The following is a 19,176-nucleotide window of genomic DNA, read 5'->3' on the forward strand; positions in this document are numbered from 1 at the left end:
CTAAGGGGAAACATGTTACAAGATGGATGAATTAACTTCATTATTGATGCTGATAGGCAACATCAGTTATTTTCTTTTTTTTAAATATAATTTATTGTCAAATTTGTTTCCATACAACACCCAGTGCTCATCCCAACAGGTGCCCTCCTCAATGCCCATCACCCACTTTCCCCTCTCCCCCACCCCCCATCAACCCTCAGTTTGTTCTCAATATTTAGGAGTCTCTTATGGTTTGCCTCCCTCCCTCTCTGTAACTTTTTTCTTCCCCCTTCCACTCTCCCATGGTCTTCTGTTAAGTTTCTCAGTATCCACATATGAGTGAAAACATATGGTATCTGTCTTTCTCTGCCTGACTTATTTCATTTAGCATAATATCCTCCAGTTCCATCCATGTTGCTGTAAATGGCCAGATTTCATTCTTTCTCATTGCCAAGTAGTATTCCATTGTATATATAAACCACATCTTCTTTATCCATTCATCAGTTGATGGACATTTAGGCTCTTTCCATAATTTGGCTATTGTTGAAAGTGCTGCTATAAACATTGGGGTACATGTGCCCCTATGCATCAGCACTCCTGTATCCCTTGGGTAAATGCCTAGTAGCACAATTGCTGGTCATAGGGTAGATCTATTTTTAATTTTTTGAGGAACCTCCACACTGTTTTCCAGAGCGGCTGCACCAGTTTGCACTCCCACCAACGGTGCAAGAGGGTTCCCGTTTCTCCACATCCTTGCCAGCATCTATACTCTCCTGATTTATTCATTTTAGTCACTCTGACTGGCATGAGGTGGTATCTCAGTGTGGTTTTGATTTGTATTTCCCTGACAAGGAGTAATGTTGAGCATCTTTTCATGTGTCTGTTGGACATCTGGATGTCTTCTTTAGAGAAGTGTCTATTCATGTCTTCTACCCATTTCTTCACTGGATTGTTTCAGTTATTTAAATAAAAAATACGATTAATAATAAGTGTTTCAGTATGGGGTAATGAGTCAGGACCTTATGTTGTCATTAGAAGAGTTGATACTTTCTCTACATGAGAGTGGGAGGCCATGCTCTCTCCAGCATGTGAACAATTACAAGATGCGCAATCCCAGAGGGGTGGACAGGAGGGGAGGGGCCATTAATGTTTCTTGATAGTGTGCCAGGCTTAATATTGTGTGATTTTCATGTATAATTTCAACATTTCTGTGAGGTAGGCATTATCATTCCTATTTTAAAGGTTAGGTTTAATACTTTGAGCAAAGTTTTATAGTCAGTAAAACTGGAAACTAGGATTTAATACCAGGCTCAGCCTAGATTTACATTAAGCTGCTCTCAATTTTTCTTTTAAAAAGATGGGTTAGAGCAGGGATTCTCAATCTTTACTGTGCACCAGAATTATTTGAAAGGATTACTAAAGTGCAGATGATGGGACCTCATGATCAGTGTGTCTCATTTCACAGGTCAGGTAGGACACAAGAATTTGCATTTCTGACAAGGTTTCAATTGATTGATGCTGCTGGTTTGGGGACCACACTTTGGAAACTATCCTCGTGACCAAGTGAGACTGCTGCTTCCTTTCTTCAACCACTTCTAAATATTAAGTGGAATATTTGCTACTTACATATATAAACCTAATGCTGGGGAAATGCCTGGAAGCTACCATGAATCACCCTAGATAACATTATCATAGGTGAACTTTGTGCTCAAGCCATAAGTTTATCACTAAGTTTCCAAAGCCCCACCCCATTTCTTCTTTATATGACAGGTGGATACTTTCACGTCTTCTAGTTCTGCAGATAGCTGCTCTAACAACCTACATTAATAATGAAATATAATAACTGCTAACAGATTAAAATTTTATCCTCCCAAAGGATTTGTTAACACAAATCAGACCTTTAGGCTAAAACCACACAATTCAAATTTTAGGTGGTATCTCAGGCATTCAGGTTTTTAGGGGAATATACATACTGGGTAGGAGGCTGACACCTTCATCTTACAGAGCAGCCCTATAGCCCACCATCATGGAGTCTTCTAGCAAGCCATCCAGTTAAAGGATACTGTTAGGCCTACTGTATTTGCTTAATAACAATTGGATGGATGGATGAATGGAGAAAGTTTCCTAGGCTCTCACATTCAAATTAGGCATCAACCATGCTTAGGTAACTTGTTAATTACAATAATCATATTCATGTTGAGTTCTACTTCATGGGAATGAATGTTACTTTTTATGCATTTACTATTTAAGGAGCCACTAAGCTGCCAGAAAGGAGGACCCAAAGTATCACACTTACAGCAGCATTGTCCTGACACATCCTATAGTATTAATACCTGTTCTTACTCTCTTAAAAATAATTTTTATGTTCAAATGTTGGCTCCTGTTCTGTGAACTTGCTAAGTAAATAACCAATGTCTGTCAAATGTAAAAGGAGAATGTCAGTGGGAAATGAAGGTCATCTTAATTATCTCAAAACCAATGAACCAATAAAGCGTCAAATACTGTAGAATAAACAGTGATGGCTTTCAGCAGAGTTAGACGCAAGATAAACATTTAGAGAGGTCATTGTTTGTCCCTTTTCAAATGTGACTTGAGAACTACCTTGGCATTTTAATTGTAACTGAGCATATCTATAACAACCTAAAAGAGGAAACAATGAAATGTGCCATCAAAGTAAGTGCTTAGAAATTTTCTATGTTTGGTTGGTGCCATTACTTTGTCCAGCTACTTAAGTAACATTTAATTAACTGCACTTGACATGGTGACCTCCTGGTGGTAAGAAAGAGTGAGAATGCCTACCAAATCCTAATGACTTAAAACTCAGCCAGTGAGTTTAGTAACTATCTGATCAAAGAGATTAAGTCTATTTTAAACATATAATAAACCCTTCAAATGACTTCAGATTAAATCAGATGTTTTAGATAAATGAGAGATTAGGGCATAGAAATAAGTGTGATGTTAAGGCCACCGGGACCATTACATTCTTGTGAGGAAAAGAGCAAGATTTTCCATTGATTCACAGTTTTCAATGAGGTTACGCACATTGTAGAAATCCTTTTATGTTAATAGGATAATGGAGCTTAAAAATCATCAGTCTCTAGAGTAATTTCCTGACACCTCAGATCTTCCCCTTACATCTTCACCACGGTGGTCAATGGCACCATCATCCACAAACATGGTGGTTGCTCTAGCCAAAAACCTATTCCTCTCTCACCCCACATCTACTAGCAACAATTCCTATCCTCCAAGGGATCTTTGAATTTCTCTCCTTGTCTCTATATTCACTACCCCAATTCAACACTGAAGTAGCCCCCAAACTGGTTTCTCTGCTTCCATTTTCTGTCTTTCTCTAAGCTACTCTCTATGTAGCAGCCACAGTTATTTTTTAAAATGTAAATCAAGGGGCACCTGGGTGGCTCAGTTGGTTGAGCTTCTGACTTTGGCTCAGGTCATGGTTTGTGTGTTTGAGCCACAATAAAATAAAATAAAATGTAAATCAAACAATGCCCTTCATCTCCTTGAAGTCCTTTTGTCATTCTATACCAGGACTATAAGCTTCACATTTTTGCATTCTACCTGCCCCCTCTCCTAGGATCCCCTCAAGCCACACTGGTCTCCTTTTTGATTATTAAACATGGCAAGCCTTGGCCGGCCTTTGAGCTTTTACACTAGCAGCTGTCCCCTGGCTGGAATGTTCTTCCCCTGCTCCTCCAGAGGCTTTTTTTTTTTTTTTTAAGTTCTAGCTTAAACATCACCTCTTTGGAGAGCCCTGACCATTCTGTATGAAGTAGCAGCCCCAACCCAGGTTGTTCACCATCACATCACCTATCTCCTCAAAGCTATGATCGCAACTATAATTACCATGTTTCTCCTGTGTGTGCATGTTTACTGCCTAGCATAGAAGCCCCAGGAGGAGTAGGGACTGTGCCTTGGTCTCTGCCACAGCCCAAGTCCCTGATGCAGGTGGCCCTCAATACAAATCCAGCAAAGTGAGCACTAAACAAACAAATCAACTTACAGATTGCTCTGCTGAAACACATAGTTGGCTTCTATTTGGAAGAATTTGGGGCTCAAGTGCGTGCCAATTAGTAAAGGTGACTGAAGAGCCATTGGACCATTCAAAGGAAACTGGAATTTTATTGCTGCTCAAACCAATCCATGTTTCTGATGCATTTTCTGTAAGAGAGAAATGTAAACTACAGGAATCCTATTAATGCAAAGGAGATAATGCACCAGGCCTGTTATAAATGATTTCTTCTTTATTTTTTCATGTGATAAAACCTTTTAAGTCTCAGTATAAAATATCTACTTAAACCTGTTCCCCCTATACTATCCCATCTGCTTGACTCAGACCTTGTAAGTGGGGCAGAGTATGAGCTAAAGCCAATGCAAGGACAAAGCTTAAAAGCAAGTCAGATTGCTGGGACTCTAATTAGTTCCTGCTACTGTATGAAAAGTATATTTGATCAGTATGGTTTTGCTTTTGCCTAGATAAAGGGAAAATAGGAAGGTCAATTGGATTAGGAAAAGGACCTTTAAAAGAAAAATCTTTACAATATATTTTTTCTTGACTTTTCTCTCTCTCTCTCTCTCTCTTTTTTTTTTTTGCCATGGGAAAAAGAGGAGCAGAAACTCTTAGAAGCATGAAAATGGGAGCAATGGGGTTGCCAGAAAAGTAAATAAAGTTTGACAGCCCAGGTAAGGTGAAAAGACCCTAGGAGGCTGAGAGAAACGTTCAAGTGCCCCTATTGAGACAGAGGCAGCCACAGGATTCTTTTAATCTCAAATGCAGCAGGTGAGAAAAAGTGACAGAGAGGATTTTTGTTTTTACTCGAAACTAAAACCTAACTTCCAAAAGGTCACCAGTGTAGACTCTGGAGATTTTTTTTTTCATTAAAAAAAAAATTTACTCTAACTCAGTGATTTCAATGTTTTTCAGAAGAATTCCATGTCAAATACAAGACACAGGGGGAGGCCTGCTCTGATGCACGGATGGTGGGTGCAGGCCCAGGAGCTCAGAATTCCTGAACCATGGCACACAGCTTGAAAACCACCAAACCTTTCACTGGCTACAGTTATTAAAATCCAATTATTTATCTAAGGAATTCCATTACTACTTAGATCACATGACCATAGCACATGACTGCTATCTAGTGGCCATAAAGCTAAATTACAGGTTTAAGTTTCATGTTTTTTTTTTAATGTTTTTGAAACTTCAGATATATATACCATAAATCATCACTTTTACATAGCTTAACTTCTTTTCAACTCCACTAATAAAGATAGTGACTACATTATATTTCATACCTCTTAGTTCAAAGACATGTGGCACTTACCATCTCCAAGGAGGGTTATAAGAAACTCCACCTGTGCTAATGAGGCAATGTTTATTAATGTGCTGTTGTCAGACTGGCAAGAATGCAAAGCTTCCTTCCAGGTCTTTTTTTCTTTCTGAAGTTTATAGCAGTTACGATTATGGGGATTCCAGCCAGGCTCACAGTAGGTAGTGTAATATTTCCAAGCATCTTTTTCTTTTTAAAACAATGAAAAACAATGTCATTTTCCACAATTTTTAACATGTTACTTGTTAGCCTTAATAGAAATTGCCATCAATATATGATTATTTTAAAAATTTGAAAAATAGAGACATATGAAACAATAACATGTAAATCATCTACATCTTCAGAGTTGAGAAGGATTCACTATAGGATCTAGATCTAGATTGAATGGATCTCAGTGCTTTATTTTACAGATGAGCTAAGGTACAAAGAGGTAAGGAGACTTGGTGAAGGTCATAAGCCAAAGTGAACCGTCAGGGCTAGATGTAAAATTTAGCAGTCAGAGTTCTGCATTTAGAAAATTATTTTACACCAAAAATGAGTATTATGACACACAATATAAATGGTATTCCAAAGATTTTATGTACAATATGTAGATATTTATCCTCAGCTGAAAAAAAGCCTGAAATTCTGGTTACTTCCTCCAAAGCAGAGTTGACAAATAGCTTTCACCTTTAGGGTATGTCTGAGTGTCTGTGTTGTCCTTCTGGGTTCATATGGACCCTGGGTTAGACTTACAGAACAGTTCCAGGATGCTTTGGCACTAATAGGGAAGGCAGTGGTATGCATATGAACTTTTGGCTCTCCCTTTCCAGAAGCTTGTCCCCAACCTGGTAATTAGCATTTTTACTTTATTTTATTAACTACAGCTGAGTGCCTCCCTTAAGCACTAATTTAGTTAGATATAGCTCCACTGCTATTTGGGAAATGAGACATTGTTTTAAAATTGCTCTGGGATGCTAAGCACAAATGATATCTAAATATTTAGATATCATCTACCCCAGTGATTTTCAACCAAGGGGTCATAGAACCCCTTTTGAAATTAAAACCATAAACTTTGCTCTATGGGTAAGATAAAAAGATAAAAGAGAAATTTCTCTGATTGAAGCAGGGTGGAGCCAAGCAAAGAACCTTCAGATCCCAGAAACAGTTTGAAGACACTGGACTAGGTCATTGAAAGAATTTGTTAAACCTGAAGCAACGACTAATTTAGCTTAATTACCCTCGTTTGTGGTCTTTGGGCTTCAATTAGTAGAACCTTAGAGTAAATAAAAGAGAAGAAAAGAAGGATGGCAGGAGGGCCTAAGAAAGAAACGAGTAAGAGAGGAAGAGATGGAAGGGAAGGACATAAATAGCGATAGCAATTTCAGCATGTTCTTGACATAATGAAAACTCTACATAAAAAAATGGCACAATGCTTCTCCCCCCCCCCCCTGATTCCACCATTCACTTAGGGTTAGCCACTTAAAGGAAAGTGAAAGTTAACGTCTGATTGTAAGGAATAATATTTAAAAATGATAATTCTAGGGGCGCCTGGGTGGCTCAGTTGGTTGAGCGTCCGACATGGGCTCAGGTCACGATCTCGCTCTCAGCGAGTTTGAGCCCCGCGTCGGGCTCTGTGCTTCCAACTCAGAGCCTGAAGCCTGTTTCAGATTCTGTGTCTCCCTCTCTCTCTGCCCCTCCCCCACTCATGCTCTGTCTCTCTCTCCCTCTCTCTGCAAAAATAAATAAACATTAAAAAATTTATAAATAAATAAAAATGATAATTCTCTTTATTTTAAATCTGGAGTTCCTAATTATGCTGGTCATGATTCTTCTAAATATGGTTATGTTTTTATGTCTACTTTCTGAGTTAAGACATTAACTCCCACAGAAACTAAAAAGAGCCAGGAGACCTTAAAAACAAATAATTGGGCTTTAGGTATTAGATTGTAATTAGGTAGTGTTTAAGTCTTAGTTGCACATAAAATTTGTATGTTATTTTGAGGAGGATGGTTATAAGAGACTCAGAGTATGGTAGGAGATCAATGAAGTAAAGAATTTTATAAAACTGTGTTCTAATTTATATTTAATTTCTAAGGTAACCATCATTAAAACACAAAACTAGACTAGAAAAGGAAGCATATCTTGTTTTTCTAATGCAGAACAACTCAATTAAAGAAATTAAAGAAAAAGCAGCAGAAATTGTCTTCTATGCTTAGGTCCTTTGCTTTGGTTTTTAGTAAAAACCTAAATGCATTTGTTAAATTCGTGATGCCTTTGGAATAACAGATATTATCTGCTTACGTATTTTTATTCATGTAACTATAAAACCCAGCCCTAGCTGCTTAAATTGTGAATTACTAGCAAAAATGTAAATGAATTTGAATACATTGAGATGACAAGTAAGCAACTCATAAAGCCAACTTAAAGTAAAATCACTTACCAGTCACTTCTTGATCACTGTGGTTTAGATACTTTTTACATATATAAGGCAAGGTGGACCCACAATCCCGACTCTGCCAGGCATTTGGCATCAATGAATTCAATGTTCCACAATGATACTCAACAAATGGCTCAAAACTTATTTCTGAAAATACAGTGTATGTGTGTTTAATGTTAGAGGCAAAAGTGGTTAGTTTAAAATATATTGATGTCATTTTATTTATTCAAGTATGATATATTTGACATATGTAAGTGTGGTGTTTTAGCATCAAGGAGATAGCTCTTCTCTGGCGTGTGTGACAAATCCTAGAAGATGCTATATTATATCTATGATTTTGCAGTTGAAGTCCAGACATGACAATGAAATGATTTTTCAAAGATAGCAATAGCTGATTTTGTTTTAAAGAAATATTTGCAGTTTGTTGCTATTTTTTAAAACAGCTGACTAGAGTCTTGGCTCTAAACCAACCCTCCTGCAACCTTGGAGAAACAGCTTACCTTCTTGACCTCCATTTTCTTGTCTGGAAAAGCTTGCCTTATAGGAATTTAGGCAAGCTTAAAAATGTTTATAAACCACTTTTAAAATAACATGACTTCTGTATGTGTGGGATATAGCTTCTGTGTAAGGCTGTGGGATAATTCTACCCATCAAAGGCACATAAAACACTGCAGGTACCCGGGTTCCAGTTCAGATAGTTGAGCGGCGTTCTATCAGACCACTGCCAGCCAGCATTTTCATCCAGTTGATTCAGACCTATCCACATTTCCACCGCTTCACTGCCCAAGTGCTCTAAAATGAAGAGAAAAATAAGAGTTTGAACACGAGGAAACAAACACCCCCCTCCCCACAATGATACAATTCTTTCTTGTTTTCTCATTCCTGAAGGATGTAGTCATAAATGAATTGCAGTCAATGACAGAGAAGGGTTTTAAGTGCTACTAAACCCCACTCTGATGCTTCAGAGTAACAAAGTCAGGCTCTGGCATCTTGAGAAACACCGCATTCTTATAAAGGCTCACTAACAGCAGTTCTTGAGCTGTGAAGGGCTTAATCTAAGCATCCAGAAGTGCTGCCTTTAAAGGATCATCAATCCACCCAAGAGTGCATGGTTGCACATCTGAGACCATCTGATTAAGCAATTAAGGGTTTTGGATGGGGGAGGAGGAAGTGTCCAGGAAGTCCACTCCAGAAAGCGCCCCTCTGTCTGTCCTCTCTTGCTATGTGTTCCTGGTAGCAGCTTTGGCTTGGAGGCTCAGGACTGCAGTTTGCTGAGGTTACCATAGGCTCCAAGTAAGGGGAATAGGAAGAAGTGATGTTAAATCAGTATAATGGGTATATGTGTGTGCACATAAAATTTTCTGCATTTTTCAATATTTTTGAAGTATTTCACAGTTAAAAAATTAAACAATGTAAAGAACTTTTTTTTTATCAGGATCTAGCAAGGAAGAGAAAACATAATTATTGTTAGTGAATGGAGACAAGTCCTCAAATTTAAGAAGGTATGCCAAAGCAAGCAGCAATGGGGGTGGGGGCGGGACGGCTGTCCAGTGTGAGAGCCAGTAGGAGTTGTGTGACCAAGAGGAGAAGCATAATCCAAGGGACCAAAGTATCCAGGCAGGCTGGAGCCATACAATGTTGCATCTTCAGCTGGGATTGGGAGAAGGCTTTCTGTCAGGCTGCCTCTGTGGCCCCTGCTCCCAACCGCTGTGCCATAGCTCCTCACATTTTAATTTAACCCCATTTTTGTTACAGATGCTATGTATAAACATGTATATTGGTATGCCTGTGCTGAAAAACATGGTTCAAAATTAGAGAATTAGGGGAAAGTTTTCTTTGGTTTTTCTTTTGTTACCTGAATTAAAAAAAATTATTCTAGAATAAAAGAAAATAAAAGAAATAAAAATAAATAAAAGCCAGCCCAAAATGTAGAAGGCGAACCAGGGAGAAGTATGTAATGGAAACTAAGGGATGGATATTTTTGATTGCATAAAAATATTATATAGTTGTTTAAATGATGCTTTTAAAGTATTTAAAATAATTAGAGATTTTATTGACATTGAGAGTAAAATGCAACCTACTAAATTAAAATATTAATAATATTTCTGAATTTGGGGATTATGGCTCCCCAAAAAGAGAATGGATTCACCAAACTGATCATGTACAATGCCAAAAGGAAAGCCACAATAATTTCAAAATGATCTACACAGTGTATATTATAGTTTATGATTATATTTCAGTTATTTTTCTTTAAAAAAATAAAAGAACTTCCTTTAAAATCCAACAAAATTTATTATAGGATACATTTTAAACAAGTCTCAGAAACTTAGTAAAAGTTGATTTCTCATCAGATCATGGAGGTAAAAAAAAAATAGAAGAGACAGAGACTCAGTGAAAGTGACTAATTTTGTGACACTCTCAAATGTTGCCACTTAATCTTTTAATATATAAAAGGGAGCACTTTTCTCTTTGTCTTATGGTTCATCTGTATCGGAACCCAATATATTTGAACCAGATGCAGGGGACTGAGACTGAGGCCCTGGCAGGTAAGACTTGTGTCAGGAAAACTCATGGTTTATGCTGGTAGTTTCAGAATAATTACTAATCGCATCCCCTTTTATTCTAAAAAGAGTCTCAGTTTGAATGATCAATTGTATGACCACCCCAAGTATAAACACCAGTGTATTCACATAATAAATGAGTCAGCAGCATCCTCTGTGATTGAACATTTCAGTTACATGGTGGAAAACTGGAAGAACTTAACCCACTTAGGAAAGAGAAAAAATGGGGTTGTAATTCTGAGACCCCAGAAACCCCTAAACAGAAACAGCATACCATTCACTGGTCCCACCTTTCCAAACTCCTGCGGCATTTACACAGAGTCTCTTTCTAACGTCATTTTGATTAGTCCTTTCAGTAACACTATCGGATTAAATAGTGGGTATTGTGATGACAAGAGGCGGCATGGAAGATGGATTGACAAGGTAGAGAAATTTTCCCATTTCATATCAGGGCAAATGCCAAGCAGTATTTTCAAATAACCTAATTAAAATATTAAAATATTAATTATTCTTATCTTAGAGGTATTTCAAATACCCTCTGTGCAGTTGTTTTAACAATACACAAAAAAATCATTGGGTAATTTATAATGTGTGTTTAAGGTTACAAAAGCTGTTTATTTAGCTTTACGACTACATCGGCTCACAGTTCTATAATAATGAACTCAAACCTAAATTCTTTTGGATATTTCTTGGCATTTGTGACAGCTTAGATAATTCCTTATAACTATTAATGTTCACCAGCAATTAGCAAAAAACTAGACTATTCTCATCATTAAAAAAATACCATGGTCAGAACAGGGTTCTGTCTTTATGAATAGAATAGACTTCTGTTTTCCTAAACAATCCCTGAAGTCTAATTATAGAATTGTGGTATTTAAATCAAAGTCTCTGACATATCTTACTTCTTTAACCATTATTCAAGTTTGATGAGTAAGTCCAAACCTTCTTATTAGAAATTCTGACAGTCAAGATAGGTAACAAGTATAATTCATAAATGGTATGCAAAATTTTTCTGTAAAAACCATTACAGGCTAATAATGATATTAGAAACTGGTGTTTTCCCTGCAATATGACTCACTGAAATCAGTTTTGATCATAATTTCCCACTTTTGCCTGTCTGTGGGCAAAAGGGGCAAATCTGCCCTGTTCACGCATTTGTTATGTTCCTTCTGGAAGGTATTGATGACTTTCAAAAGCTTCATCTTCCACCCAGTGAATCCACTTCCACAAACTTGTAGAGAAATAATTGGGGATCTATGCCCAAAGGTAAGTGCAGGGATGGTTTATAAGAGCAACAAATAAATAAAAACAAAATAAATAATTTTACCTATCTATCACTATCTAATAGTAGGGGGTTAGATAAATATATTCTTGGTAACCTATAATACTAGGTAACCATTAAAAACCATGATACAGACCTATATTTATAGACATGGGCAGATGTTCATTATATGCTGGTGCATGAAACAAGCATATTATCAAACCGTGTGCATAGGTGTTAAATGGTTAACACACATTGAGTGTTTGTTATTTTCTAAGACTTCATCTGCATCATAACGTGTAATCTGTACTGCTAACAAGTAGCATGGCTATTATTTCCATTTGATAGGGGGAGATTTGAGGTACAGAGAGGTTAGGTCACTTGTAGGAGGAGCTCTGCTAGTAAGTGGTAGAGGCAGGAGTCAAACTCAAGCATATGGTTCTCTGGTTCCGGCTCCTAACCACCATGAAATAACTGCCTCCTGTATTTATTCAGTACTATTTTCCATAGACACTGTATATGCATGCATGCCTTTACATGTTTTGGGTTTTGTTTTTTGTTTTTTTAGAAAAACATGATTGCTCCTGGATTATGGAATTATGGGATACTTTTCTATCTTTATACTTGAAATTTGAAGAATATTCTAGGGGTTCCTGGGTAGCTCAGTCAGTTAAGCATTCAGTCTTGATTTCAGCTCAGGTCATGATCCCAGGGTCATGACTCCACGCTAAATATGAAGCCTGCTTGGGATTCTCTTTCCCTCTGCCCCACTCATGCTCTCTCTCTCTCAAAAAAAAAAAAAAAAAAGTTATTCTAGAATAAACATGTACTACATGTGCAATAAAATTTGAAAAAAAGCATCAGAAACTTATGAGTGACTAATTTTGTGATATTTTCAAATGTTTCTAAAATTTTTTTAAAAGCTGTGTGTATACATCTACAAACATATTTAACCTATAAAGGAGAAGTAAGAGGAGAGTTTAGGTGATAGGTAAAACCCAAGATCCAGCCTTTTAGCATAACTCTTTGACATATTATTGTCTTATACTGTTAGTTAATATGTGTGTGCTTTTGCTTTTCCAACTAAATTTAAGTTCTTTGTCATGTAAGAGAAGGCCTATGTACCTGTGCATACTGACTGACAGGTGAGATTTTGTTTAATTAATAAAGGACTTAGGGGCGCTTGGGTGGCTCAGTCGGTTGAGTGTCTGACTTCAGCTCAGGTCATGATCTCACAGTCCGTGGGTTCGAGCCCTGCGTCGGGCTCTGTGCTGACAGCTCAGAGCCTGGAGCCTGCTTTGGATTCTGTGTTTCCCTCTCTCTCTGCCCCTCCCCTGCTCATGCTATGCCTCTCTCTGTCTCAAAAATAAATAAAACATTAAAAAAATTGAAAAAATTAATAAAGGACTTATTCATTAATAGAAGCTGAATAGCTAAGATCTCCAGCAGAGCAGGAATCTGTACGTAAGTTTAGAAGTCTCCCAGATCCACTTTTAGAGCTGCAAATTCTCCGGGGTCCCTTGCTGGGGCCTCAATTCCTCTTCTCCAAGGGAGAGAAAATAAAGAATATATGCCCAGGTGCAAATGGAATGTCCCAGCAAACAGGTCACAATTCTGGGTGTGAGTCGGCACCATATTAATAAAAGAAAAAATATTTTTAAGGGAGTTTTTATTTATTCAGAATATATTTTTGCATACCTGGACATAACTGTTAACAAATCATTTTAATTGCATTAATATCAGTGTGCATCATCCCCCTACTTACTCCTTATGAAGTTTTCTTCATTCTCATCTGCAATACTTAGTAAAGCTCCTCCTTGCATCTGGCATGAAGAATGTGCCTCACTCCAGGAAAGAGAGGAAAGCAGGTTGAATTGGTAGCAAATGTGTGAATTGAGATCCTTCTCCCAGACAGCATCACAACCCACTTCTGCAGATGCTGAAAACAAAGTCCATTACAACATTAACTATAATCCTATTTTATATAAACAACAAGGTATTTTTCCAAAATGAATTTGAATGGAATGATTCCAACTTCAACCTCTAAAACTTCAGTGCCTTATTGATTCTTCATTAGGTCTTTATGATGAAATATGCATTGTTATCCCACTGGCACTTTATGGTTCAACTCTTTCAAGATTTAAGGAAATTCAAGAAATTATCAATAAAGAAGGTCCAATCCCTTCTGGGAAAATAAGAGAAGGCATTTTTAAAAGGAGGAAATAGATGTGAAGTATTTGTGAAAATAACATCTGAGTTCCTTAAAAAGCAGTCATTTAGAGCTTTATACTGAAAGCATTTAAATGTTTATTTGAGACACATGCAAATGTTGTATCAAAAAGCCTTTTCCCCCAAATACCAAAATGCTAGGTGGGATAAAAGAGATACAGAAATATGAGTCTGAAATGAACATAGTTTTTAAATGAACCCTGAGAACAGGAATACTGATACTCAATTTAAGATAAAACTCTTTCAGCCAAAAGGAAGAGAAGTAAAATCCACTTGTGAAACATTGCATAGTATGCTTAAAAGTAAATTTAATGAAGTGTGAAATGCGGATCTGAAATCTAAAGTTTATTGAAATAACAGAAAATAAAGACCTACTTTGGGTGATTTTGCTAAAATTTTAAATCAATCCCCAAGATGAACTAAGCAGCCATAGTGATGACCTGAAATCAAATTCAGCCAAAGAATTTGAAGAAAATGTGAAAATGTAGAAAATGCAAAACATGTTACAGCATGAGTGTAACGGATGGACAGGCAATCTGCTAAAATCTAGAACATTATTTCCCAAAGTATGATCCACAGAGTAATACAACTTCACAAGCTCTTTAAGAAGAGCTGGGACAATCAACTGATGAATGGATAAAGAAATTGTGGTTTATATACACAATGGAATACTATGTGGCAATGAGAAAAAATGAAATATGGCCCTTTGTAGCAACGTGGATGGAACTGGAGAGTGTGATGCTAAGTGAAATAAGCCATACAGAGAAAGACAGATACCATATGGTTTCACTCTTATGTGGATCCTGAGAAACTTAACAGGAACCCATGGGGGAGGGGAAGGAAAAAAAAAAAAAGAGGTTAGAGTGGGAGAGAGCCAAAGCATAAGAGACTGTTAAAAACTGAGAACAAACTGAGGGTTGATGGGGGGTGGGAGGGAGGGGAGGGTGGGTGATGGGTATTGAGGAGGGCACCTTTTGGGATGAGCACTGGGTGTTGTATGGAAACCAATTTGTCAATAAATTTCATAAAAAAAAAAAAAAAAAGAAGAGCTGGGACATAATGCATATATAACCTCCAAGTTCAAAATGTACAATAGCATAGAAAAGGCTCTGAGAAGGTCTGTAGTAAAGAAACAGCTCAATGTTAATTTGGTTATACTTCAAACTTACTTAACAATGAAATCTTTTTTGTTTGTTTCTTTTCTCCATAATACTTAGATGGTTCCCTTGGGAATGTGAAAATTTGTTTTCATGTCTGATTACAATGTGCTTTCCCCAGAACTGAGTTAGTTAAGTAGAAGTTATTAAACCACATATAACTCTAAAGCTGTCTATAGAGTTTTCTGACTGATACATGAATTTATAGAAGGACCCATGATTGAAGAAGGCAGAAGAGAAAGCTGTCATCAAGTAGGGGCAGAAGACAAAGCTATCATCAAGTAAAAATTAAGGAAAGGAGAAGAAAGGAAGGAGGAATATTTCAGTAATCATTCTTCTCTGGTGTCTGAAATTTCCCCATTGAGAATGGGTTTTTAGAGATTGTCTTCAGTTAGAATGTTAGATCATCCCTGAGATGAACAACACAGTAAGTGTTAATAGACATAATAATAGACATAAGCTCAGCCCTGTCCATCTGGTGTTCATCTCTCATGAGGCCATGAGAGAAGGGTAGGGGGTGGTGTCTACAGTTTCAATTTGCATAAAAATCATCTAGTAGCTTGTACAGAAAATGTAGATTCCTTGTTCTCAGTCCCAGGGATTCTGAATTAGGTCTGAGGTGGGATTCAGGAACTTGCATTTTAAACATATTCCTGATTCTAATCCAGGTGGTTCACAAAGCAAACACCAGCAAATATTGACTTGGAAGAAAAAAATTAAAGCACTTCCCAAGGAGTGCATGCAGGTCTGAGTAGCCCTTTACTACTAGAAGATAGTAGGATGTCAGAGGGGAGAGATGTAGGTAGAAGATACCAGAAGGGGAAATTGGGGGAGGATGTCAGGAAGAGAGATCTGGACATAGGGTACCTGCCTCTCATCTCCTGCCATAAGGAAAGATTCGATAATAAATCCTAATTATAAGTCTCCAGGCCACAGCCATATCATGACATGTAAAGGTCTGAAGGACACTACAATTGATCTCATTCCCATTTTTGCCAAGAGTTGGTCCTGCCCTTTCAATGGACATAGACTGAGCTGTGTAGACACAGCTTTTTGCAGTAACCTGCATCAGTTCCATACATTGCACAGTTGAGATGGGAGGCTTACAGGTGATCCTGTCTCTGCTGCAAATTACACAGCCCAGTTTTGTTAGATTGTCCTTGGTTTGGATTATCTGTGCCAATTCTTATGGTTAATCAAAAGGAAACTTCCAGTCAAATGTTTGCAACAGGTGCCTATATTCTTCTAACAAGTAAGTTCATTTGTCATTGAATTTTTTTATGTTGATTTTTTTTTTGAGAGGGAGGAGGGGCAGAGAGAGAGGGGGACAGAGCATCTGAAACAGGCTCTGTGCTGACAGCAGAAAGCCCAATGTAGGGCTCAGACTCATGAACCTTGAACTCATGAACCAGGAGGTCATGACCTGAAAGGAAACCAAAGTCGGATGCTTAATTGACTAAGCCACCCAGGTGTCCCTGACATTTGGTTTTAACTAAAATATTAAGAATTTGTACTTCTGTGCAGTCAGACACAAGTCTTCTCTCTTCTTCTCTAGGTAGACTGTGTGTCACTCCACGGATCTTATTTGAAGGTTGTATGGTAACAAATGGGATGAAAGTGCTACCCTGGGCCTGGGCACTGGGATGTGCTGTCCTGATTTCCCTTCAGGATCGAAGGCCTTATTTCTGCAGCTGTCAGCAGACACATTCCAGTATTAATTAGACGTTTTTCAAGGACTGCCTTTGCAGAAGTCACTTTCCCCAATATCTCCTTTCCCAAAGGCGGCCTGCAAACTATGACTGGTCCGTGCAAGGCTATAGGTCCCTCCTTTCACCTCAACTGGGAGTAATTCCAGCCTGAGAACTTCTCATAGAGTCAGTCTAGGGGTCACCAGGCCTGCATCACAGTCCTGCACAATGCTACTTTCTTCCCTTGCTTTCCACATGTATTGATCCTGAGAACATTCCCCAAGAGACCTGCTGTTCATCTCTGCCTCAGAGACTGCTTCCCAGGAACCCACTTGGCATAGGCTCCCATCTTGGCCTGGAGCATTAACATTTACTTATTCTTATTTTTCTTGCTTCTTCGTACATAGTCTCTCTTCCCAAGCCACTGAAAATCGCAAGATTGAAGGCTGGTGTCTCAGGTGCATTTAATTATTCTTGAAAAATTCTAAGGGCTGGAATCATATTGTTATTTTTCTTTGCATCTATGGTTGTCTTTATACTGTTTCTTCTGTCACTAAATTATGAGCTCCTTAAGGAAAGCAACTGTGTCCTATATATCTTTGTATCTCCTACTATTTGATGAAAGAGTACAAAATATTTTTGCACCATGTTATAAATAGGTGATTCTCCCCTTCCCCCAAGTATACCTCTCTTCTAATGAACTGAAGTCTATTCATGTCAACGTTGATTTTATTATGGATTTTGACTGGGATGCAGCCATTCCTTTCCTCTGTTAACATGGCTGTTTTTTCTTCCCTAAGGATACAGCCTTGCCATTGTCCCAAGTCAACTGTGTCTTGCCACTTTAAAAAATTTTTGAGTTCTTCAAAAAAATTAATTCTCATATTATTAGAGCAGCTCCAAGCTATAAAGTTATTATTTTCTCTCTCTTTTGTCTTTATTATTATTATTATTATTATTTTAAAATATTTATTTACTTTTGAGAGAGAGAGTGCAAGCAGGGGAGGAGCACAGAGAGAGAGAGAGAGGGAGACACAGAATCCAAAGCAGGCTCCAGGCTCTGAGCTGTCAGCACAGAGCTCAACACAGGGCTCAAGCTCACAAACTGTGAGATCATGACCTGAGCTGAAGTCGGACACTCAACCAACTGAGCCACCCAGGCGCCCCTAGTCTTTCATTTACTCATCATATAGTTGGTGGGTATCTGCTCTCTGCAAAGTGTTGGTAAATCTCATGTAAAAAGAATATCAGACCAAGTCAGGACCTCCTGCTGTACATTCCCAATGCCTTACAGGGCTTCTTGGTAGCCCTGATCACAACTGAAATTAAATGATGTATTTAATTTTTCTCATTAGTTCTCTGTTTTTCCTGATAAAATGTAAGTATCAGGAAAGTAGGTACCATGTTCCATCTTTTTCATGCTATTTCCCAAGCATACCCATCTGCATTTAAAGGGAATTGGGTAGAGGAGAATATACTATCAAAGGAAGCTGAGAAATGGTGGCCACAAAAGAAAGAAGAGAGCTAGTAGATGTGGGTCCTGGAAGCCCAAGAAAAGAGATGGTGTGAATTTTGTTACATGTTGCTAAATCTTTTTTTTTTTTTTAATTTTTTTTTTTAACGTTTATTTATTTTGGGGACAGAGAGAGACAGAGCACGAACAGGGGAGGGGCAGAGAGAGAGGGAGACACAGAATCGGAAGCAGGCTCCAGGCTCTGAGCCATCAGCCCAGAGCCCAATGTGGGGCTCGAACTCACGAACCGTGAGATCGTGACTGAGCTGAAGTTGGACGCTTAACCAACTGAGCCACCCAGGCACCCCATACATGTTGCTAAATCTTTAAGTTAAGGACTGAGTCCATAAGTGAGCATGGAGCACTGTTTCAACAGAGGAGCCCAATCATTTGCCTTCTCTATGCCTGCACCCAACAGGGGAGCACAGAAAAGTCATTCTGATCATTTGATTATCAACCACCCTCAATACTTCCTGGAAGCACTGCTAGTTTTCTCTAGTAAGCTTGCTCTCCAGCAGCCTCATTTCACACTTTTTCTGTTGTCCAAACTTTTTGTTCCTTCTTCCCCTTCTTCAGAGAGAAAGTCTACAGCCACTGGACCAGTTTTTCCTCATCTTCTCCTATGACCTAATCAATCAAACTTCTTGGACCTGTACCACCCTCTCCCTCTTGAGAAATTGTCCTTACATCTATGCAAGGCCAGTCTGTCCATCTATGTTCTAGATCCTACTTCCTCTGTCTTCTGAGAGATCATATATACACAGTCAATTGCTTTCACTTTGCTGTATCTTCAACCTCTCTCTGTTAGATCATTTCCACATGTATTCAAAGATGGTCTAGTGTCTCTCATCCTCAAACAATAAGAAACAAAAATACTTCCTCCCTTGACCTCCCCATCCCAGTCATTGCCTTTTCTCTACCCCCATTAGTCAAATCCTTTTATACACACACTATCTTCAATTACTCATCTCCCATTTACTCATTCAAAAAAATAAGTTTTATTGAGATATACTTGACATGACATATA

General features: G+C 38.1%; 1 protein-coding gene across 1 annotated transcript in view; it reads right to left on the reverse strand.

The window, feature by feature from the left end:
• Positions 1-19,176, reverse strand: part of PLA2R1 (phospholipase A2 receptor 1) — a 119,945-nt gene that overhangs the window by 70,534 nt on the left and 30,235 nt on the right. The window contains exons 4-8 of the mRNA XM_030324393.1: positions 13,328-13,501; positions 8,419-8,532; positions 7,744-7,887; positions 5,316-5,510; positions 3,998-4,155 (exon numbers count right to left, since the gene is read on the reverse strand). Of these exons, the coding sequence (XP_030180253.1) occupies positions 3,998-4,155; positions 5,316-5,510; positions 7,744-7,887; positions 8,419-8,532; positions 13,328-13,501 (785 nt within the window). The remainder of the gene's footprint in view (positions 1-3,997; positions 4,156-5,315; positions 5,511-7,743; positions 7,888-8,418; positions 8,533-13,327; positions 13,502-19,176) is intronic.

The sequence above is a fragment of the Lynx canadensis genome, chromosome C1 (genome assembly GCF_007474595.2).
Source record: "Lynx canadensis isolate LIC74 chromosome C1, mLynCan4.pri.v2, whole genome shotgun sequence".
Classification (NCBI taxonomy): Eukaryota; Metazoa; Chordata; class Mammalia; order Carnivora; family Felidae; genus Lynx; species Lynx canadensis.